General features: G+C 48.9%; 2 protein-coding genes across 2 annotated transcripts in view; one reads left to right on the plus strand and one right to left on the minus strand.

Moving 5' to 3' along the window:
- The window catches only part of LOC101528281 (phosphatidylinositol 3,4,5-trisphosphate 3-phosphatase TPTE2-like), a 35571-nt gene extending 29596 nt beyond the window's left edge, over positions 1 to 5975 (plus strand). The window contains exons 15-17 of the mRNA XM_058670828.1: positions 1449 to 1541; positions 4063 to 4133; positions 5754 to 5975. Coding sequence (XP_058526811.1) covers positions 1449 to 1541; positions 4063 to 4133; positions 5754 to 5856 — 267 coding nt within the window. The 3' untranslated portion in view covers positions 5857 to 5975. The remainder of the gene's footprint in view (positions 1 to 1448; positions 1542 to 4062; positions 4134 to 5753) is intronic.
- Positions 5976 to 9287: 3312 nt separating this feature from the next.
- Positions 9288 to 23139, minus strand: SLC25A15 (solute carrier family 25 member 15). The gene is made up of 6 exons (XM_004577502.3): positions 22858 to 23139; positions 17447 to 17705; positions 11979 to 12116; positions 11095 to 11264; positions 10050 to 10208; positions 9288 to 9529 (listed from the first exon to the last, which is right to left on the minus strand). The coding sequence occupies exons 1-6, from the start codon at positions 22910 to 22912 to the stop codon at positions 9405 to 9407; spliced, it is 906 nt and encodes a 301-aa protein (XP_004577559.1). The 5' UTR covers positions 22913 to 23139; the 3' UTR covers positions 9288 to 9404.
- Positions 23140 to 23495: the final 356 nt, after the last annotated feature.

Genomic DNA, 23495 nt, shown 5'->3' on the forward strand with positions numbered 1-23495 from the left:
TCTCCCTTTGCCTAGCCCTGCCCCACCCATGTCCACTTAGTCACCAATTTCTGCTAATCATCCCTTTACAAATTTTCTCCACTCTCATTTCCTTTATGTCCTAAGACCTTATTTGCTCATGCCTAGCTTTCTCCAATAGTTTCCTGGCCTTGTTTTTCTTCTTACACAACACAGGGTGTAGAGTCCTACAACATGCATCCTAAAATAGTGCTCCCATTGTGAAGAGCTGTAGGTAGAGCAAAAGAATGTCACGTGTCCATGCTCCATGCCAGCTAATATCTTCAGTTCAACATTCTTATCTGTTATATAAAGATCACCTCTCAAGTGTTATGAGAATCAAATTAGGTAATAAATGTGAAATTACTTTGTTAGCTATAAATTACCAAATAACTATTAACACATGTTAGCAGTTAGGGCACTTTATCATACCAGACACCCACCACCATATTCTCTGGCAACTTCACTTTTATTTCCATGGCTCTTGAACTCTCAAGCTATAATAAACCTACCAAACCTGAGCTGATTTCCATCAGTAACCAAGCTGCAGGCTCCATTCCAAGTAGTTCAGGTCACCATCACCTCTGGTTCTTAGAATACAATTCTAATCTCTGTATCATGTTTTTGTCTGTCTTCTCCCTTCCTTCTCCCCATGATGGTCCCCATGTGTGCACTAGATTCTATTTTTGGTGTCCTGCTTCAATTATCTAAACCCTTCCATGCTCAACTCAGAATCTACCTCCTTGAAAGATTCTGTCCTCTCCGTCTCTATCAGTGCCACCTACTGCAGTTCCTAACAGCACACTCAGTCCTCATCATAGAGTCTGACACTGACTTGACTACTTTTCCTTGTAAGTGCATCCTGACAGGATTGAGTATGTACCTTACCCCTTCACAGAATCCAGCATAGCCCTTTCTCACTGTGGCTGCCATTTTTATATAATGATCAAGTAACACAAGAAAATTTTAGTAGAATTTCAAAATTATTTGTTCTAGAAAATCTATCTTTGGTCATTCCATCCAGTAGCCTACAATGGCCATTGATTCCACCCCAACACATGCTTTTTGATAAAGTGTTTTGTGCTGCTTCTTGAATACTAGTGTCAGTTCTAACACTGAAGTTCTTATTGCATTATCAAAAGAGGCCCAACATATGAAAATTAAGTGACAAACACTAAATAATAGCATTTACTTGGCTAAATTTAATTTTTAAAAAAGGACATTTTGCTATTCAACAGTGTCCCGTTATAATTCAGAAACAATTTTATAGGCATTTACAGAATTGCAACTTTATAGAAAAGATGGTTAACACTTATTAATACATGGAATAGCTAGGCTAGGAGACCAAGGAGTTCTAGATAAATGTGGAAAGGCTGGACAAGGGCATGAATGTCAGTTTTAAATATCTCATTAGCAGCTAGATTTTAGTTCTGAAATTCATGTGTTCACAGATATTTCATGACATTGAAATGGACAGAGTGATCATTGACTTGTCCAACTGTCCAGTTGTTTATGACGATGTGAAAATGAGATTTCTCTCAAAGGTGAGTAACCAACACAGTACTCTTCCGCAGCACTTGTTCGGGCTTTTGAATGATTTTGGTTTTGAATGTCTGTTGTTGCAGTTCTCAAGTAGGGAGAGGCAAGATGCGAATTTTTCACCTGGGAGAAGCATCATATGTATGCTCTTGAAAAAGAACATACGTGATTTAAAGCTATTTTCCTCATTTAAAAAAATTTATACAACTGACATATATTAAGCTTATTTGTTTTTCTCCCCAATCCTAAATTATTTATATAGATCAGTATTCAAAAAACCTACAAAAACCAATGCTAAAAAAACCAAAACCAAAACCAAAAAAAAACGATGTTTTTGCTGCATAGTAATGGTAACTTTTTTTTACATCTTGAAAATATATTGCTACAAAGTGAAGGAGATTTTATTTTCCTCTGAATTGATACTTATTATAAATAGTATTCAGCCTTATGTGCTTTGAGAATAAAAATGCCTTCCATTTTCATTACTTTGAATTTATCATGTGCATTACTTACCAGTCATAGTGTTATGTCTGAATATTTCTCTGCATGTAATTTATAAGTCTCAATAGCCCAATTCATTTTCCAATGAATTACCAACCAGAACTGCCAACAAATAGTAACTGCAACTTAAAATTTCTTTCTTGGTGGCTCCTTCACCCCTTGCTTGCTACCTTGCTTGGAAGAAAATCTCCCTGTGTTGAAACAAGTAACCTGGAGTTCTCACATTGGCCGCTTGCCTGCTTGCCGCCTACATAACCATAATGGAGCTGCTCTAACTGCCTGTTCAAACATTACTTTTTAAATAGAAGCAATAGTGTAAAGGTCCTTGGCCCAGGCGGCCCTGGTAAATCCAGCCTTTGAACATGAAAACACTTAAAAATGTCAGATATTTGTACCATCATCAGTAACTATGGTTAATTGGTCAATGTAGCTGTTCCTTGAGGGAGCGAATGAAACATGTTGCATTTGCCAGTATCTTGGTCTTGAGGGTTCTCTGGGTGGGGGGTGGCTAACAGGGCTCCAGGTGAGGTGGTCACAGATGGTCACAGTATGCTTTCCACCAGATAGGTTGTTGTCTTAGCAGATTGAGGCGCAGTGCCTGTGAACAGCAGGTGGCTCTCTCCCAGGAAGCCAGTACACCTTGTTAGGGTCAAAAGGAGAGGGGTGGGCCGTTCAGGAGATGCAGAGTCATCAAGGAGGTAGAAAGTAACAGAGACAGACTTGCCCTTACTGTGGTGCAAAGTTCGACCTGAGCAAGTTTCCCATGGGGAGGTCTAACTAGTGGTGGTTTTAAAGCAAGGTGTAAATTCCATACAGTCATACTGTGACTCAGAAGTGATCACTGTAGCATGTGTACACAGTTACTGAGTATGAGGGTTTGTGAAGTGAGCCAAGCCGGCTGTGTCTAGCTATCTCATAGGAAGGTAGTAACTAGGAGGTGGCTGCACAGGGCAGACATTTCAGTCATATTGTGGAACTGGGAGGAGGTAGAGAACTGGGAACTTTGTCAGGGGTGACCAAAGCCCTGCCTCTGGTATGATAAAGTTCCAGCTTACACCTAAAATTGATGCCCAGGTTGCAAGATTTCAGTACAACACATTTGGGTGTAAATAGGCATAAGTTCTTAATAGGTTATTTCATACTATCCAAACCAAATTAAACCAGTGATCTACATTTATAAATATCACAGAAAATGCCATTTCCTTTATATTATATTTATTATATTATTCAAAAGGCAGGGTATCAGAAAGAAAGGCAGAAACAGACACAAGAGCCAGTGCTGGGCCAGGCTGAAGATGAGAGCCATAAGTTAAAGCCAGGTCTGCCACAAGGGTGGCAGGTCCCCAGGAACGTGGGCCAGACACATTAGCAGAAAGCTGGATAGAAGAGGAGCAGCCTGGACTTGAACCAACACTGAAATATAAGATGGTGACATTGCAAGTAGTGGCTTAATTCACGGCACCTCAACACCAACCCCTTACATTTTAAAGCTATTTAAAAGCAGAGAGATGGAGATCATCTGCTGGTTTGCTCCTCAACTGCACACAACAGCCATAGCTGGGCAAGGCTGACACTGGGAGCCAGGAATTCAAATATAGGACTCGCATGTGGATAGCAGTGGCCAAACTACTTAAGCGAACACTTACTGTCTCCAGGGTGTGCGTTAGCAGGAGGCTAGAAACAGAAGCCATTCTGGGACTTGAATCTTGGCTCTCTTACATAGTGTACTGGCGTCCCAAGCAATACCTTAACCACCATGCCAAAAGCCCATTCCATCCCTGAAGTTCCTGCCAGAAAGAGGACACCACAGCACTCTCTTAAAGCCGCCCCCTAGTGTCTTCTTTGTGAATCATCATACAGTAGATGATTTGATAGGTACAATTGGTGAATCAATATATAAAGGAATAAAGGAAGGAATCAATATATAAAGGAATAAATGAAGAAATTTTAATACATGTCGAATTAGCTCTTGGTGCCAATCTATTGTGGAAATAACGTTTTTTTCCTTTAACCATGTCTTTTTAGAAACTACCCAACTACTATGACAAATGTGCATTTTTCTTTTGGTTTCATACATCTTTCATACAAAACAACAGGTATGGATATAATATAAACCCAATAGAAATAGCTTAATCTTCAGTGCCTGTGTGTGAGGCATAATGGCAATTCTTTTGCCCATTGTTATAAGCTCAGTTTGTAAAACAAAAAATTTTAAGTTACCATTCTTCATGGCTCTTATTCAACGAGATTATTTTAAAACAATATAAGGCTCAGTGCTGCCTTAACCTCAAGGCCATGCCAGAGGGCTGTGATCTGCCATCAGATCCTGAATGTGGTGACAATTCCCAGGGAAGCTTCATGTGAACATGCTCACGAGCTTGAATTCAAGCTACGGCAGGCCCTCCGTAAGTAAACTGTCCTAAAGTCAAGCATGACCGCTGGAGGTTCAGCTGGTCTAAAAGTTGTTTGGCACATGCATGTGTACAACAAAAACCTTAAGATTCAGTAAGTATTAATGAAGACAGCTAAGAAATAATGTAATAGTCTCCCGTTTACACATGATTCTCAACAACTCAATCAGGAGCCCTTTTATTAAAAACAAAATCATGTATTACTTGGATTTGAAGAGTATTGTTCCAAAGAACCTTTTGCCCACAGCTGGAAACTCATTTCTGAGTCTGAAAGTTCTCTACTGTGGGGACTTATTCCATTGTAAAAAAAAAAAAAAAGTAGTACCAAAACACCATAGGAGAAAATATTTTAAAAGTCACTCAGGTTTCAGCAGAAGTGTTTGCAACTGCATGTGGCATGAGGTGATATTCACAATACCCAATCCTATTCTGCTACAAATCTGAATGGGCCTTTTTATCCAGTCATTTCTGGATGTATACAAGCATTAAACTTTGATTCATCACATGAGCAAAGTCCCTCAAACAGACTTGGATAGGGCTGAGTTTGGTGCTACTCCTGAAAAGTGGCTCTTCCTGACGGCTACAGTATTGTCCTTTGAAACTCTGTGTTCCCATTGGAGAAGCAACAAGCTATGTGGTCCCTTTCATGTAAGTTTCTAAACATTTCTGTAACCTTCAAATTTGCATACCACTTAGTAAAGCAGTTTCTATAATTATCAGAATGTTGTTTAGCCAACAATATCAACTTTATCATTGGGAACATGGTATTATGTTCTTGTGTTTTACTTCAAAAATATATACATATTTATTTGAAAGGCAAGAGAGAAAAAGAGATATGCATCTTCCATCCCCTAGTTCATTCCCCAAACGGTCGCAATGGTCAGGGCTGTGCCAGGCTGCAGGCAGAAATCACAAACTCCACGCACTAAGGCCCAAGCACTAAGCCATCTCCTGCTGCCTTTCTAGGAATGTTAGCAGGAAGCCGGACCGAAAGTGGAGCAGCTGGTACCAGAACCCATACTTTCATATGGTATGCTGGCATTGTAGGTGGCAGCTTAATTAACTATACCACAATGCCGGCACCATTACCAAGTCTTATTACACATCTAGTCTCTAGTGGCTTCCTACCAAAGACAAAGGCATTTTGCCAAAGATGTGGAGAAAGCCAGCTAAGAAAACACACAAGGGCTGAGGTCCTGTATGTGGCGGTCAAGGCTTCTCAAAGAGCTCAAGGGGCCCTAGTGTAGGGCTCTTCCCTTAACCCCAAAGTGAAACCTAATGCATGGTGCTTCTCCCCCCCACCAGGCTGTACCTACAAAGAAATCAACTGGACAATCCTCACAAACCAAAATCATGGAACATTTATCACTCCCAATTTGCAGTGGAGGTTTATTTTGATAAGACCTGAGCTGAAGTTACAGCTGAGACCGGTTGAAGCAGCATAAAACTGTATTTTTACAAACCCTCACACATTGATATCTTCCCAAACCTTCAAACATGTATATAAAAGTGTATATAGTTCGAGAAAATTTTAAAACCAAGTAAAATATCAGTGGCAAATTCTTTTTTTTCAAATGTATGTATGTATTTATCTGAAATGTAGAGCCACAGAGAAAGAGCGAGCTGAGTGAGTGAGTGAGTGACTATCTTCTGTCTGTTAGTGTACTCCCCAAAAGGTCACACAGCTGAGGCGGATCAGGCTGGACCAGGAGCACAGTATTCCATCCAGGTCTCCTCTGTGGAAGGGTGAGGCCTAAGCACTTGGGCCATCCTCCACTCCCTTCCCAAGCACCTTAGGAGGAAGACGCTTCAGAGGTGGAACAGCCAGTACTTAACCAGCACTCCAATATGTGATACCAGTATTGCAAGCAATGGCTTAACCCATTACACCACAATGTGGGCCTCTGTTTCTCTCACCTACCTCTTAAAAAAAAAGTATAATTATTTTTGAAAGGCAGAGTTATAGGAAGAGAGGGAGAGATTATCATCCACTGGCTCACTTCCCAGATGGCTGCAATGACCAGAGCTGGGCCACCTTCTCAGTCTCCCATGTGAGTGCAGGGTCCCAAAGCCTTGGGCCATCCTTGCTGTTTTCCCAGGGCACAAGCAGGGAGCTGGAACAGATGTGGAGCAGCTGTGATTCGACCCAGAGCCAGTATGGGATTGTAGGCAGAGGCTCATCCTATTACACTATGGCACCAGGTGAAAGTCTTTAGGTTTTTCCATGTTTAATATCATGTCATCTGCAAACATGGATATTTCAACTTCCTCCTTTCCAATTTTAATGTCTAATTTTTCTCCTCTAATTAACTCCCCCCAGTTCTGGCTCCCAATGGAGGAAAAGATCACAGAATATGGTTTCTAGCCCCTTCCATGTTTCTACTAGCACCACTCCCTGTCACTCATGTTACAGAAGCATGTGCTGTCCCAGCAGGCAGCATGAGCTCACTGATGGTCCACACAGCAGTGACTCAAGGCAGGTTCTATGACCGGCCTAGGTGAACAAAGAAAAAAACAAACACTTGGCCGGCTCAAGGAAGGGCAAAAGAGGGAAGGAAACCACAACTTTTAAGAATCAGTATTTTGACATTCAGGAGGTTAACAGTGGAGGTTTCTCTTCTCCCACCTCCAAGACTCACCAAAATATCTGGCACTTTCAAATCACCATGTTAGCCTGGGTTTGCTCCGGTAAAGCACACTTGTTTAGATCTCTGGGGGCATTGTGTACACACATCCCAAAATGGAAAAAAAAAATTTTTTCAGCAACTCAAACAAATTTAAGTGATACTGGTTTGCTTAAACAGAATCTATTAACGTGGGATAGGATTATCCAAGACTTATAACAAGCAGTTAAATTATTTTAAAAACATGGAGGTACAGAGAGTAATTCTACTGGGCCATGATTCTTAACTGCAGTGTCTGCACACTTTTTTGTCACCTACTGTGAGACTGTGTGAAGCACTTTTGCAATAAATGAAATGTTTCTTGCAATAAAGCCACTACCTTGAAACATTACCCACCACTTGACTATTCCTGACCGCTGGTTCTCAGCATGGATATAAAGCATGCAAATAAAAGTCATCGTAGACTCAAGTAGAAGGTAAATAATTTAATGATACAATACTCAAATTTCTTTAAACATAATTTTTTAAACAGTGTTTTTGGAGTACAGATCTAAAATGGTATAAATTGTACCCAAATACCAAGCCCTGAATTACAAAATAGAATGAAAATAATTCTCTTGACTGAGATTTCTAATTCTGACTCCCCTGCCTAAGGTTGTTACTGTTGGGTTACTACTCAGGGTTACTGTTGAGCTAATAACCCTTTCCTGGGCAATTTGCAAAATCCCCAACCAACAGGGCTATTTGGTGTTAATCTAGGCCTGTTCAAACAGAAGTGGACAAAATGGTTTTCTCAGAAATGTAAGGCCAGCTCCAAGCCCCAGCCCAGGCCCATGGGCCACACCCTGTTGTTTCTAGCACTGGAGTTAAGAGCTGCCACAGAGGCCCAAGAGTTAGCCAAATGCTTAAGGAAACCAGGGGTTTCCCATCATGTTTACCTGACGCCAAGAGGCAGAGACATGCAGGTAGAGGCTAGGCTATTCCTGATAAGCCCACCTTGGGCTTTCAGCTTCATGGCCTGTGTGGAAACACTTAATTGAGAGAGCCCCTGGTGCTCTTGGAGCAACAGAGAGTGGCTGGAGCCTCCTCTAGTGGTGACCAGATGGTCTGCCCACATCACACAGCCAACAAACAGCTGCCCATCCCAAGCCTGTGCTGAGCAGATCAACTATGGGTTAATATATGCATGTAACTGGCCAAGCTTAAACCATTGCTTTTATGCCCTGTTGTTTTATGAAGTCACACCCCACATACAGTCACCATTACAATTAACTGAAGACCCGCATCAAACATGGGTGGCAGGGATGGACAGATCTGAAGGTAAGTACTTGCAAGGGGGGGTCAGCCCGTACTACAGAATTGAAATGGCTCGCTCTAGTTCTGACGGGAGAGAATAGACCCTCCAGTCTACACCACCACCAGGTAGGAAACAAAAGCTTCTCTTGGCTTTGGCATGCTCTGTTCCCTGCAAGTTTCTGGTCAGGTGGACCCAGGTGGATCACTGGGCCTAGACAGGCCAACAGACAACCCAGCCCTACCCAGGCTACAGCAGCCACATGAGTCTTTGTCAAAGAACAACAGCTATGTCCATTCCCACCCAGCATGGAGGGGGCTCACTGGAAGAGAAGGGACGCAGCTGAAGGCCATACTGCTTGCCCAAGGCCCTGTGCCCCAGGCCACATGCCACAACATGACTGCTATGTGGGTTCTGGGCCTGCCAGCAAAGACCTGGCATTGCTGTAGGACAGTGCTCTGGGAGAATTTGAGAATGTGGACACTACACCAGGATGTAGGTTATGCTCTTCAAAATCTACGGGGATATTTTAGTTTTCAATGTATCACATGAAAACTTTTTAATAACAACTTTAACAGCTTAGTACAGTATACAGGTTAAGTAGTTTTTTTTTTTTTTTTAAAGACCCTGTAACTAGAATAGGTTAAAAAATTATTTATAAGAAACTTCTTGGAAAACAGTCACTCATAACAAACAGTTTTCCTTAATCCATTCCCATCCAAACTGCACACACTGCTAGGGTGATGCACATGCCCTTCGAGCCCTTTTCAGCCTGAGGGTAGGGGCCCCAACCACTGGTCACCCCTCGCTCATACCGCAAACAGCACCACCACCTCTTCCATTTCAACACAAATTAAGGGCAGAAGGTATAGAACGTAAGAGAGAAGATCCGTCCGTAAAGTTTAAGACCTGGGGCAGAAGGAGAGGGAAGACAAAATCTTCAAGACTCATTCCACATCGATCCCGTGCTCCATGAAACCCTGAGGAGAACCGAGGTCCTCATCCCCCGGTGTGTGGAGCGAGACCTGCCAAAACACTTCAGTACGCTTCCAACTGGCTCATCATCAGCTTCCTGCTGTACTCGTAGGCCAAAAACAGTGCCCCATTGGCAGGGAACGCCCGAATCATAGTAGGTTTCAGTCCAGAATATAAGGCTGCTATTCCTGGAAAACAAAAGGGCAGTCAAAGATGATGACAATCCCCTCGGGGCTCCCCCACACAGGTGCATCGCCAGGGGTCCTGACGCTTACACATCCAAGCAGTTGCACTTACACTGACACAAAATGGCAGGACTCGCTGCCAGATTGTCTCTAAGCAGATTCACAGAAAGATCTGGCACAGCCAAGGGGTAATGGCTGTGCTCCAAAAAAGAGAGGTGGCCACTGCAAAGCATGGTCCTCTTTGGCAAAATAAAAAAATAACCCACACCTTACAAGTTGCGGCCAGGTGACTTAGGACAGAGAATCGTGCCAGGCACCCGTTCCCTATTCTTCAGAATTATGAAAACAAAGCTAAAATGCTGGGCATTCAGAAACAAAGCCATGAGTGCAAATGCATACCCAGTGCCAGGAGGAGGGGCTGAGGCAGGGAGAAAGAGCGTTGGGACCCAGGGCTGCTGAGGACTAGCACAGCCGTGACCGTCACCCTCCTGTGTCACTCCAGTTCAGCCACCAGCAAACCCACCTTCGCTCTTCACAATACTTATGAAAGTCCCTATAAATCCCGCCTGCTTTCCAGACATTGAAAGAACTTGAATTCTGGATTTGATGCAGTCCACTGGGTACACCACAAGCCAGAGGCAAATGCCACCTACTCCACCACTTAACATCAGAGGGACAGGACCTAGAGCAGAAAAACAGCAAACAGCATTTGTGTCTCTTGTAGAGCTGACGAGGTGTTTCCAGGGGATGGTGACATAAGGGCTGCAGACAGGTGACAACAAATCTGCTGGCACTGCACACACTGTGCGGGTCCACCATGGAAGCAAAGATGACACGGCTCTGCTGGGTCAGCAAGGATCGCCTAGGGGCTCGCTCAGATGACAGGCTCTAGAGGGGAGTGTTTAGGCTGGCTACCTAGGTGCCCAGACCCTTCAAGTGGGGCTCCTGGCTCCAAGGAACCAGCAAGCCCCAGGAACAAGGCAGAATGGAGGCCAGCGCATCACAAACCATTTTGGCCTGGAGCGTTTTTAACAGTTGGTGCCCCACAGCCCTGAGTCTTCCTCTATGGAAGAACGCAAACAGCAAGCCTGCAGGCTCACCTAGCCTGAGCTGATCCAACATGAGATGCTGGAGAAAAATGAACTCATTCCTGTGAGCCTAACACTGTGCCCAGTGGGGTCAAGCAGTGGCACAGGATGAGCCAGACACCACCCATGGCTCACTGCTCCATGAAAACCCCCAAGATCCCCACGCTGTGAGCCACAGGACTGGTGGCAGGAACTGTGCCCCTGCCTCTCCTTCCACCAGAAAGGAATCTCTGCCCACTCTTCTCCCTCTAACCTGGATCCTGAACCATGTAGCACCTGTCACAAGATGCGTGGAGCAAGCCGCGTCCGCCCAGGGCCTGAAGCAGCTGCTATACATGCAGGGAGGGTGTTAGCACCTGCCATCAAATCAGCTTCCACCCTCTGGACACTTCCCAGGGTCCCGGGGGACAGACAGACACTACACCAGGAGAAGCAGACCTCACCACATCCCAGTGCTGCTGTTGATGGGAATGCATTTACCTAGTTCATCTTTTGATGTCCCTGATGCAAAAAACGACCGGCTCAGTTCATAGCCGCCAAAGAAGAAGAAGTAGCCTGGTACTTCTCGAAGTAAAGTGCTGGAGAGGCCATGGTAGAAGCCCAAAGGGCCATCCTTTCTCAGAATGCTCTTCACAACAGACCAGACTGTACTGGGAGGAGAAACAGAGACGCAGGTTACAGTGGCTGGGTGTTAAGACTGACTGGCAGTGATAAGAAACAGCCTTCTGGTTCACAGGTCTTACGGCTAGTCTTACGGCTACTAAGCCGTGTCCTCCCCAGGTGACAACAGCCAGTTCTCAAGTGTTGACTGATCACTGGCCAGCGCCTGTGTTGATCAACACCCATAATGACAGACACCTGTGCTCACAGGGATCTGGCCAGTGTTTTAGAGCTGGGGCTTGCCCTGGGTAGGTACACTAGAAGGGCTGGGGAGAACGTTACCATCAGAACCATGGGTGCTCAGACTGAACCCTGAAATTTTCACGTAAAACCTTGGCTTGGGCATAGAACACGAAGCTCAGCTTACACACCAGCACTCGGGAAGGCCGGCCACTCTGCACCTCCAAGTGTGGCTGAGGAGGGTGCTTCATGTACCCAGGAGGTGCAAAGGAGAGCTCTGGCTTGCTGTGGCACTAAACACGAGCACCTCAGCCATTTCTGGGGGCTGGGCCAGCCCCACAGGACTGGCTTAACAGAATGCCATCAACCCTGACTGGCAGCAGAAGCACCCAGAAGGCACAGGAGAGAAATCTGCTTTGGTATCTGTGACTTAACTTTAGCGCAACAGAATCCGATGAAAGCCACACCCAAAACAGCACAACACAGCTGGCGCTTGCTCGCTCGCTGGCACTGGGGTCACTTACTTTTGGCTGCTGGCAACTTTTCCCGATGTTTGCATCTCATACATGGCCTGGAGGCGACACTTCACCAGCTCGGTGGGGCAGAGCACCAGTGCTGCAAAGGCTGAGGCGAAGGAGCCGGCGGCCGCGTTCTGCATATCACTTTAAGCGCAAGCACAGGAGGCCCATTACCTACTGCCTCACGCACACCTGCACGCAGCGCTGTCCACACTACCAGCATGCAGCCCAAAGGTGAACTGCAGGGGTGGGAGGCCCAACTCCCACATGGGGGTAGGACAGCCAACATATGTGGTGCCCTAAGTCACATAGCCACCACGTGACAGCACTGGGAGGCAAACCCAGTCTACCTGACACAGCACACCCACGCTCTTCATATTAATCGCTGTGTAATGGACTACAGGCCCATGTCCCTGCTCCTGACACACACACTCCTGGGGTGAAGCCCAAGCCCCCAGTCTGATGGGGTTTGGAGATAGGGTGGCCCGTCTTCCTTGTCATTACTCCCCAACAATGCAGTGTAACAAATTTCTACATAATATTTATACTGTACTAGGAGTTTTTTTGTTTTGTTTTCGATTTCTTTACTTGAAAGTCAGAGTCACTGAGAGAGAGGGAGAGACATAGTGATGGATTTTCCATCTGCTGGTTCCCTCCCCAGATGGCCGCAACAGCTGGGCTGGGCCAGGCAGGAAAAGAGGGAGGTGTGATGAGCTGGGACTCCTGACCCCTGGAAAACCACACTGCCTCCTTCCCCTCCATCTGCCACACCCACCTTCCCAGGAGGTCCCTGCTGCACAAGCCAAGACCCTGTTTGCATATCGAATTGTGGTGCCACCCCCTTCCTTATAAAGAGTGGGAGGGGAGGAGAGTCTTTTCTGCTACAGGCCCTGTTTTGAGGCTCTGCCCTGTTTCTTCTCTTGTCACGGTAGACCACACTTGATGAACCACACTACTTCGGTGGGCACTTTTCACACAGGTTCTCGGGCAGGCCTTTCCAGCCACCTGCTAACCCACTCATGGAAGGACCTTCCCAATCACAGGAGCTGTCTTGGGGTTCTTCTCTTTCCTCTAGCTTATGAGCAATTCTATGTCCATTCACGTTAGGTGTTTCTCAGTGTTAGGGTGGTCCACATTCACCCGTGGATGGCCATTCATCCTCTCACTACGAAAAGGAACTCTGGCATTTCTTGGCACACAATACCAGTATCTGCTTACTATCTCTATGGAAAAACCCACATCAAAAATGAATACAGTTCATTGCTCATGGCAATGGGACTTCTGCCTTTAAGGGAGGAAACCAGAGAGCTGGTTCAGTGCCTTGCTATCTGTTATGATGCCAGGTGAATGCCCCATGAGAAGTCACCAGTCCATGGCATTCTGCTCAGCAGCCCAAGACAAGACACACAGGGGCTTATAAAATACAACCAGAAAAATCAGTGTTTCCCAGAGTTCCACCCCCCACCCACCACTGTCACCCCAAGACACACACTATGAATACTGGAGGGTAGCAGCCAGGTGAGCTTTAAGTAAAATGAGGTTCTTAGGAAGGCATTGTGCTCAAACCACAACCTGGGACACCCACATCCCGTACTGCAGTGCCTGGGACTGAGTTCCACTTCTGTTTCCTAGTCAGCTTCCTGAAGAGTTGCATCCTGGGAGGCAGCAGGTGCGAGCCCAAGGACGGAGTCCCTGTCACCCACCTGCGAGATCCAGCGTGCGCACGTGGCTTTGGCCTGGCCTGGTCCCGCTTATGGAGACATTTGGGGAGTGAACTAGCAAACAGAAGATCAATCTATCTCCCACCCTCCTTCCCTCTCTTTCTCTTTCTGCCACCCTGCCTTTCAAATAAGTTAAAAAAAAAAACTTTTAACAAATAAAGCCCAATTCTGAAGCCTTCCCTCCCTGTACTAGACCCAAGCTAGAGCAAGCAGCTGCATCACAGAACTTGCACAGATGAACACCCAGGGTGAATTTTTAACCAGAAAGTCCCAGCACTGCAAAGACTTGCTGGCTCAGCCAATAACCCCCTTGGCTTCAGCAGCACGGAGGCCAAGGGCCCAGGGTGAGAGTACATACGGGGAAGGTGTGTACACAGAGGCTTCCGTGGAATGGGCAAGCTGGAAATGCAACCCAGACCTGGGAGAAGTGTGTGCAAATCCCAGAAGTCATCATCCCACCTAACATGAACCACAGCCTGAAGCCAGACTGTGTCCCTGGGGTCTATGAAGGTTCAAGGGCAAGGGGAAGCCAGAAGGACTCTCATGAAGCTGAGGGCCCTCACAAGGCCCCCCCTCCTGCCCCAGCCGGGGACACTCCTTCCTCTGCCCAGGAGCAAGGCCTGCACTTGGGCTGGAATGATCCTACTCCAGGCAGGAGGGCCTGGGCTAGTTCCCTGGCCCACTAAAAGCCAGTTTCCCAGTGTCCCTGGAGAGCCGTGACCATCCTCTAGATTCTCTCAAAGACCCAGTGTGCCCTATGGAGAGATTCCTCTAAACATCTCTCTCCTAACTATGAACAAAACCATCAGACCTGCTGCCTGCCAGGGTCCTACAGTTGCACTAGCAGCAAGGACTGGCAGGAAGTCAGGGCCATCTCCACACTAAGCCCTGCCTTCCCACTCTCTGGTGGTCTAGGCTCTGAGCCACAGGTGGATGCGAGGCGGGCTTTCTGGGGACTGAGTTGGACACTCATGCACTTGGGCTTCCTTCAAGAGCTGGCGGAGTTTAGATGCTGCTTGCAGCACAGACTGTCTCTTTAGAGGATTAAACCTAAGACCAGGAACAGGAGAGCCAGCCAGGCACACAGGGCACCTGCACATGGCTTCCGGGTATGCAGAGGGCATACTGTGGCCTTCAGTCTGCTCCTTGTTTCCCTGTTTCTCTTGTGCCAATCCAAGCTTCCCACAGTTTGTGCTGTCTGTCAGTTGGCCTGCAGATCCAGGTCCCCAGGGACTTTGTCAACCTGCTGACAGGCACAGACAGTCCATGAGGTCAGGACCCAGAGCCTGTCAAGGCTGTCAGAACAAAGGCCTGGCCAGGAAACCTCAACGACTACTCAATCCAAGGAGCAGCGAGGGCTGAGACAGCTGAACAAGCCCTGGCACATGACCAGCACGAAGCCAAGGCCAGACCAGACTGGCAGCGTACTTTGGCTTTCTCATGAATCTTGTGCTCTACGGGAGCATGGACTAGCGGAGCACGGACCTTTGGTGCTGTCTGGGATACAAAGGCACAGAGCTGGAATTGAGATGGTAACAGGTGCAGCACGGGATTTGGGAAGAAGCAACCTGCATGTCATCTACCCTCCACAAACATGACCTGAGTGCTCCTGCTGCGTAAGACATCGACTGGGCCAGAGGTCACAGCGGGAAGCCACCGGGGGTCGTGTCCATGCCAGGAACAGATAAATATTTACAGTGTGATTGCAGAAGCGCACAGCAAGCCTCCCCAGCACAGCCTCCCCTTCGCCCTCTTCCTCACTGTCTCTCCAGGCCTGACCCCTCCAACAAAGGCCAGAGGCCCGAATGTGGTCTCTCTCTCATATACTACACACACACACAATCTCTCTCTCACATGCACAATGCACACACCTGCCCTCTGGAGACAGAGTGGCACTTGCCCAGCAGGGAAGAAGCAGATTCTGTGTTTCAGGGTAAATGCAAAGTCCTCCTGTAGCAAACAGACCCAAGCTGACCGGGACCACTGTCAAGGCAACAACAGCTTCTTTGCCTCCTAGCAAACGGAGCACCACCTAGGCTATAGGAAATAAATGTTCCCCGCCCGATTCCTGCAGGGTGCTCTAGGACAGATTCCACAGGGCTTTGTCCTGTGCCAGGGCTGGTGGTGAAGAGACTAGCCTGCTCAAAGGGACACACACAGTCCTTCCTCCAGATCTCAGCGCTACTCACTGTCCCCATCTTCCCCCTACTTTGCTCCTTCACTAAGGATGTGAAAGAACCCGACCGTGGGTCTACCAGAGCATGGACTAAAACAATGTCTTGGGGCTGGCACAGTGGCACAGCATGCTAACCCTCTGCCTGCAGGGCTAGTGCTCCTTATGGGGACTGGTTTGAGTCCTAGCTGCTCTGCTTATGACCCAGCTCCCTGTTTACGGCCTGGGAAAGCAGCAGAGGTGAGTCTACATCCTTGTGTCCCTGCACCCACATGGGAGGCTTGGAAGAAGCTCCAGATTCCCAACTTCACACCCACCCAGTTCTGGCTGTTGCAGTCATTGGAGAGCGAGCCAACAGATCAAAGATATTTTTCTCTCTCTTTCTCTGTCTTGCCTTCCCTTTGTAACTCTTTCAAGAAAAATATGTAAACTTTTAAAAACCAAAAGTCTCTCCCGAGGGTCCTGCCCCTGCTCAGCCCCCACGAGTACGTTACCACCCCTCCCCCTCTGCCAGTGCTGCACTGGGGACTGGCAGCCTCAGGGCCCAGCCCTGCCCGCCTCCTCCTGCTCCCCTGTCTCCTTGGGTGACTGTCACCAGTTCCAAGCCTTTAAGAAATGAGTTTCAGGGTGGGCTTGTTAATGCCTCTGTCACACACCAGAAGGCCTGGGCCCAAATCTCTGCTCCCGATTCTGCCTTCCTGCTAACATGCACTCTGGGAAGCAGCAGCTGATGACATGGGTCCTGGACCCACATGGGCCAGGAGAACACTCCGGGATCCTGGCCATTTTGGCCATTTGGGGAGTAAACCAGCAGATGGATGATCTGTCTCTCAAGTTAAATAAATCTCCCTTTCAAACAAAAACAAATAGATCTTTAAAAACATAGTACTAGTTGACCCTGCTGTAGTTCTCTGTGAAAACAAACATTCTTCTCCTTTATATACTATGACAAGGGACTGATGACGTAGCCTAGTGGCGAAAGTCTTAGCCTTGAATGCACTGGGATCCCATATGGGCTCCTGTTCGAGTCCCAGCAGCCCCATTTCTCATCCAGCTCCCTGCTTGTGGCCTGGGAAAGCATTCGAGGATGGCCCAAAGCCTTGGGACCCTGCACCTGCGTGGGAGACCTGGAGGAAGTTCCTGGGTCCTGGTTTCGGATTGGTGCAGCTCCAGTTGTTGCAGCTACTTGGGGAATGAATTGACAGATGGAAGATCTTCCTCTCTGTCTCTCCTCTCTGCATATCTGACTTTCCAATAAAAATAAATAAACCTTAAAAAAAAAAAGATATCATGACAGCCCCACTGCCAATTCCAGCTTCCTGCTAATGTAAGCCCTAGGAAGAGGCAGGTGATGGCTCAAGTAGCCTAGTCTTTGCCACCCATGAGGAAGACCAGGATGGAGCTCTTGGCTGCAGGTGTGGCCAGGCCTTGCCCCAGCTGCTGTGGGTATCTGGACAGTGGAGTGGCAGAAGGGAGCTTTTCATCCCTCTGCCTTTCAAATAAATATTTGATAAAAGCTGTGACCACAGAACAGGGTTGATGAGAATGACTCAAACACGCGTGTTGGCATGCTGACTCACCTCAGCTTGGCTTGCTTGTCCAGCCCCACCACTCTGCGCACCACCTGCTGGCAGAAGCCGTAGCACATGAAGAGCACAGAGTTCTCGGCGATGTTGGCGATCAGTGCCGGGCTGGTGCCCCTGTAGAAGCCGCGGAAGCCCACCTGGGTGTAGGTCTTCAGGCAGCAGTCGGAGAGGCCCCGGTACAGGTCGGGGAATGTCTGCATCTTGACTTTCATCGTGTCAAAAGGCTGACCGGTCAAAACACAGGCCGTGCCCCCTGGAACCAGGACAGAGGCATGCTCTAACACAACTCTGTGGACAGGATGGCCACCACAGGGCTTGCACCTGCCTCAGATCCTGCTGGCCAGCTCCCCGGCCAAGCCTTCCAGTGTCTGCTGAACAGCAGACAGCAGGTCCATGCTGTGCTCAGGACCCAGATCCCTTGGGGTAGCTCAAGCTTGGTATAGGAAGCAGCCACATGCCCAAAAGATGCAGGTGTAGGCCACGTGCCTGAAAGGTGCAGCATGGGGTGCGCCCAGGAGCTTCAGGAACAGGATCGGAGGAACCTGGAAGACGCCTGGCTTCTGAGATCCCAACAAGAGACTGAATCACTAAGCCTCGGTGCCTCACTTGTGACCACTTCCCAGGACAGCCTGAGGACCCCACAGAGAGGGAGTGGCGCTTAGTGCATATCACGTGTGATTAACACATGGGAGGTGGACAGGGAGGAGAAACCCCAACGAGAATCACTCCTCTGTGCCGCGTGTGCAGTGGGACTCACAGTGATCAGACAATCCCAGCAGGAAGAGAAGCCAGGAGGGGACCTCGTCCCTGCAGACGCCCTGGAACGGCTCATCTCTCAGCACGCCATGCATGCAGGCTATGTATTTACACAAAGAACACACTAGCTGTCGTTTGCCCCTGTCCGCTATGGGACTCTGCGGCAAATGCCCAGTCAGGGAGGCGGCACTGGGAGGTGACTGGGTCACTGAGAGGATCAGTGCTGTCCTCTGGGTGTTGAGCTCTCACTTGTGCGAAGCACGGGGGTGACTGCCAGAGTGGGCACTTATACAGCAAGGCTGCTCCTCACAGACTACCTCCTGTGCGTGCACCTGCCAGCCCTTCTGCTCCCCACCACCCAGCCTTCCTGGCCCAGCTGAGCAGAGGGAAGAACCTGAGAGTCCTCTGAACCAACACAGTTCTGTTTAACAGCGAGAGGAAGCAGGTATTGAAGACAGTCCCAGCACAGAGCTTTTGGGGTGGTGGCTACTGTTTCTTTTTCAGATTTCTTAGAGGGGCTGACACCATGGCATAGTATGTTAAGCCTCCACTGGAGTGCCAGCATACCAAACGGGTCCCAGTCCAAGTTCCAGCTGCTTCACTTCTGATCCAGCTCCCTGCTAATGAGCCCGGGAAACCCAACAGAAGATGGCCCAAATACTTGGGCATTTGCACCCATGTGGAAGGTCTGGATAAGGCTCCAGGCTTTGGCCCGGCCCGGCCCTGGCTGTTGCAGCCATCTACGGGCATGAACCAGTGGTAGAAAGATTCCCCCCAACCCCTGCCACCCTCCTCACTCACTCTGTCCCTCCATGTCACTTTTTCAAAAGAAATAGACCTAAAAAAAAGTGACAAAGACTCAGGCCCCCAAAAGTGGAACTACTGTTTCCCATTTGTGTTCCCTGTGCATTGAAGCAGGACAGGTCGCTAATGGGCACCACTGCCCAGTGCCCAATCTACACACCCCTGCAATGAGCTGGTGTCTGGGTGTCAGCCCCACCCCCAGCAGCTGAAGACAACCTAGCACAGTTACCACGACGGTGTCACTTCAACTTCGCGCAAGTTTATTTTGGTGCAAAAAGGTTTTCAAATTCATGCACAGTTTGCTCATCATACATATGTATTTTCCATGAATTTGGTGAAGCACCCTCTAAGGGCCTGATCCATGTTGATCATTGTTAGGAAAAAAAAAAAGAAACAGGAAATCTCTCTCCTCTCAACATCACCACTGTCACATACATTTTAAAACCAACTGCAGGGCCCGGCGGCGTGGCCTAGTGGCTAAAGTCCTCGCCTTGAAAGCCCCGGGATCCCATATGGACGCCGGTTCTAATCCCGGCGGCTCCACTTCCCATCCGGCTCCCTGCTTGTGGCCTGGGAAGGCAGTCGAGGACGGCCCAATGCATTGGGACACTGCACCCGCGTGGGAGACCTGGAAGAGGTTCCAGGTTCCCTGCATCGGATTGGCGCGCATCGGCCCGTTGCGGCTCACTTGGGGAGTGAATCATTGGACGGAAGATCTTCTTCTCTGTCTCTCCTCCTCTGTGTATATCTGGCTGTAATAGAATAAATAAATCTAAAAAACAAAAACAAAAAACAAAAAAAACCATCTGCAGGGGGCCAGTGCAATGGCTTACCTGGCTAATCCTTTACCTATAAGCAACAGCATCCCCTGTGGGTGCTGGTTTGGGTCCCAGCTGCTACACTTCCCATGTAGCTCCCTGCTTATGGCCTGAGAAAGTGGCAGAGGATGACTCAAAGCTTTTAACCCAGCACCCACATGGGAAAACTGGAAGAGGCTCTTGTCTCCTACAGTCGGATCGGTTCAGCTCATGCTGCTGTGGTCATTTGGAGAGTGAACCAGTAGATGAAAGATCTTTGTCTCTCCTCTGTAAATCTGCCTTCCCCATCCTCCCCACCAAAATAAATCTTTTTTAAAAAATGTAAATTATATGTATGGAGGTGCTCCCAGGTCCCCATGCAGCTGAGCTGGAAAGCAGCAGTCTGTCCACAGTCAGACCCCAGATCCTGCAGACTGCAGGGAAGACATAACACCAAGAGTTGAGCCCCTCTCACGTGGGCTACACCCCCTCCTCCCACTGCAGCATGGGGAGAGGTGGCTAGACACTGGCACACGGAGGCATCCTCAGTACGGCAGGCGCCCTTTGCAGTGTGGGGAGCACGTGCTCTGGGCCTGGGGCTGTGGCTCTCTCCACAGCCACGTGAGAGTGTCACTCACAGGCATGTGGTGGGTAAGACACCAGGCTGGGAGGGGGAAGGGGTACACTCTTAAGTGGCCCTTGGTTCCCTGCTCCTGGGCTGGGGAGCTCCTGTAAACGGGCACCCCAGCCAGGGCCCCTTATCGACGCTGTTAGTGGCCGCTCTCCAGCTTTCCTCATTACCCGACCTTTGATTTGCGGAAAAACACTTTGTCCTGCTTTCTTCTCTGCAAGCAGGTGAGTGACAGGATGAGAGCAGGGCGGCCCCTGAGCATGCCTGATCTGTGACCTGGGATAAGAAGGCGTTAGGCAGGGCTGCTGCTGGGGCACAGTGAGTCATATGGGCACTGGTTGGAGTCCTGGCTGCTCTGCTTCTTCCCTGCTAATGTGCCTAGGAAAGCAAGAGGATGGGCCAGGTGCTTGGGCTCTCACATCCATGTGGGGGACCCAGATGGATCCTCTGGCTCCTGGCTTTGGATTTGCCCAGCTGTGGCCACTGCAGCTATTTGATGAATGAATCTGTGGATGAAAGATCTTTATCTCCCTCTTCTTATAACTCTGTCTTTCAAATAGAAAAAAAGAAAGAAAAAGAGAAGGGGGGAAGGAAGGAGGGAGAAAGGAAGGAAAGAACAGAGGGAGGAAGAGAGGGAGAAGGAAAAGATGGATGGAGATGGAAGGAGGGAGGGTGGGAGAGAGAGAGACAGGGAGGAAGGAAGAAAAGGAGGATGGAAGAGAAGAGGGGCTGGCATGCTGGCATGGCAAACTGATCTGCCTGCGGTGCCAGCATCCCACGTGGGGGCCAGTTTGTGTCCCAGCTGCTCCACTTCCCATCCAGCTCCCTGCTTGTGGCCTGTGAAAGCAGCAGAGGGTGGCTCAAGGCCTTGGGCCCCTGCACCTGTGTGGGAGGCCTAAAGGAGGCTCCTGACTTCTGGCTTCAGATCAGCTTAACTTAGGCCATGACGACCATTTGGGGAGTGAACCCGCAGATGGAAGATTGATCTCTCTCTACCTTCCAAGTAAAGAAATAAACCTTTTCTTAAATGAGTGAATGAAAAGAAAGGAAACGCAAGCATTGTGTGACAGCCTCTCAGCCTGGGAACCAAAGCCACGTAAAAGGCCAGGGTAAGGCAGGCTTTCCACCTGGGAACTATGAGTGTGCCAGCCAGCCCCTGGCTCTGAGAAAGGACAGGACCCTGGAGGACAGGCTGCCCAGTATGTCACTAGTGAGTGTCAGGCTGAGATGCCCACACTGAGCTGCAGCCTCTGTCCCCTTGAGCCCAGGCTGCTGGGTTGGGGCCACTTTACAGAGCGTTCATTTGCTGCAGATCTGTGAGCTCAGCTGCCCTGTGAGGGGCCAGGTTTGTTTCTAACCAGATGTCTTCCTCCCCTTCTGCATACTTCTAAGAACCAAAACTGGGGGGCCCGGCGCGATAGTGTAGTGGTTAAAGCCCTTGCCTTTTTTTTTTTTTAAAGATTTATTTATTTTTATTAAAAAGTCAGATGTACAGAGAGGAGAGACAGAGAGCAAGATCTTCTGTCCAATGATTCACTCCCCAAGTGACCGCAATGGCCGGTGCTGTGCCGATCCGCAGCCGGGAACCTGGAACCTCCTCCAGGTTTCCCACGCAGGTGAAGGGTCCCAAAGCCTTGGGCCGTCCCCAACTGCTTTCCCAGGCCACAAGCAGGGAGCTGCATGGGAAATGGAGCTGCCGGGATTAGAACCGGCGCCCATATGGGATCCCGGGGCGTTCAAGGTGAGGACTTTAGCCACTAGGCCACGCTGCCGGGGCCCAAAGTCCTTGCCTTGAATGTGCTGGGACCCCATATGGGCGCTGGTTTTAATCTCTGCGGCCCCTCATCCCATCCAGCTCCCTGCTTGTGGCCTGGGAAGGCAGTCGAGGACGGCCCAAAGCTTTGGGATCCTGCACCCACGTGGGAGACCTGGAAGAAGCTCCTGGCTCCTGGCTTCAGACTGGTTCAGCTCCAGCCATTGCAGCCGCTTAGCGAGTGAACCATCAGACAGAAGATCTTCCTCTCTGTATATCTGCCTTTCCAATATAAATAAATTAATTAATTAATTGAAAAGAACCGTAACTGGGGATGCCTCAGGCGAACTGACAGGGGGTGGCTGCTACACCACAAAGGCCTGATGTGGCCAACCCTGGAGGCCCACGCCACCACACATCCCAGCCATGTAGCAGGGGACAAGGAACCTCATTGCAGCTGAGATGCTTTTTAATACAACACATACTGCTCTGCCTTTTGGTAAGCTGCAGATGATATCGCACTCCCATGAAATGGATTCCCGCAGCGGATAAAACACGGGGCTTCTAGGGGTGATGCTGGCCAGACAGTCACACCACACTGCCTGGATCTAGCTTACAAGGCAGTTGGGAAGTGCAGGGGGGCCTGAGATTCCTGTGGGATTACCTGCAGCCCCAGCTGTGAGGTCGATGGCAGCCTGGAGGGCAGGATTGGACTTCATGCTGCCGGTGTGTCTCTAGTCTCCGGTCTCTGCAGAGGACAGCTCTCAGATGCTTACAATGGGAACCGCATATCCCTGGGAGGAGGCGAGAGCTCAGGATTAGCACAGCCCAGTGGCTCCCGTGTTCCACACGCCTGCTCAGCCTAACTTTGGGAGAACAGATGCCCTCCTCCCCACCCCACAACACATACACACTGTCCCAAAGGAAGGGAGCTCAAGGTATCTGTGCAGCTCAGCGATCGACTGCCCTGTAAAAAACTCACATGTCCAAAGCCCTCCAAGCATCAATGCCTCCACCATCAGGAGCACTTCAGCCAAACTTTCTGAGAGCCTTAAAGTTGAGCACAGAGGTTATTACCATGGCACAGCTGGCTAAGGCTCTGCCCAGGGTGCCAGCATCCCATATAGGCACTGGTTTTTGGATGTTCCCCTTCTGATTTAGCTCCCTGCTAATGGTTTGGGAAGCCAGTAAAAGATGGCCTAATAGGCTTGGTGCAATCTCCCCCTGCATGCACTGGGATCCCATATGGGCACCAGTTTGGATCCCAGCTGCTCCAAGTTTGTGGCTTGGGAAAGCAGTCAA

This window comes from Ochotona princeps, chromosome 12 (assembly GCF_030435755.1).
Source record: "Ochotona princeps isolate mOchPri1 chromosome 12, mOchPri1.hap1, whole genome shotgun sequence".
Taxonomy (NCBI): domain Eukaryota; kingdom Metazoa; phylum Chordata; class Mammalia; order Lagomorpha; family Ochotonidae; genus Ochotona; species Ochotona princeps.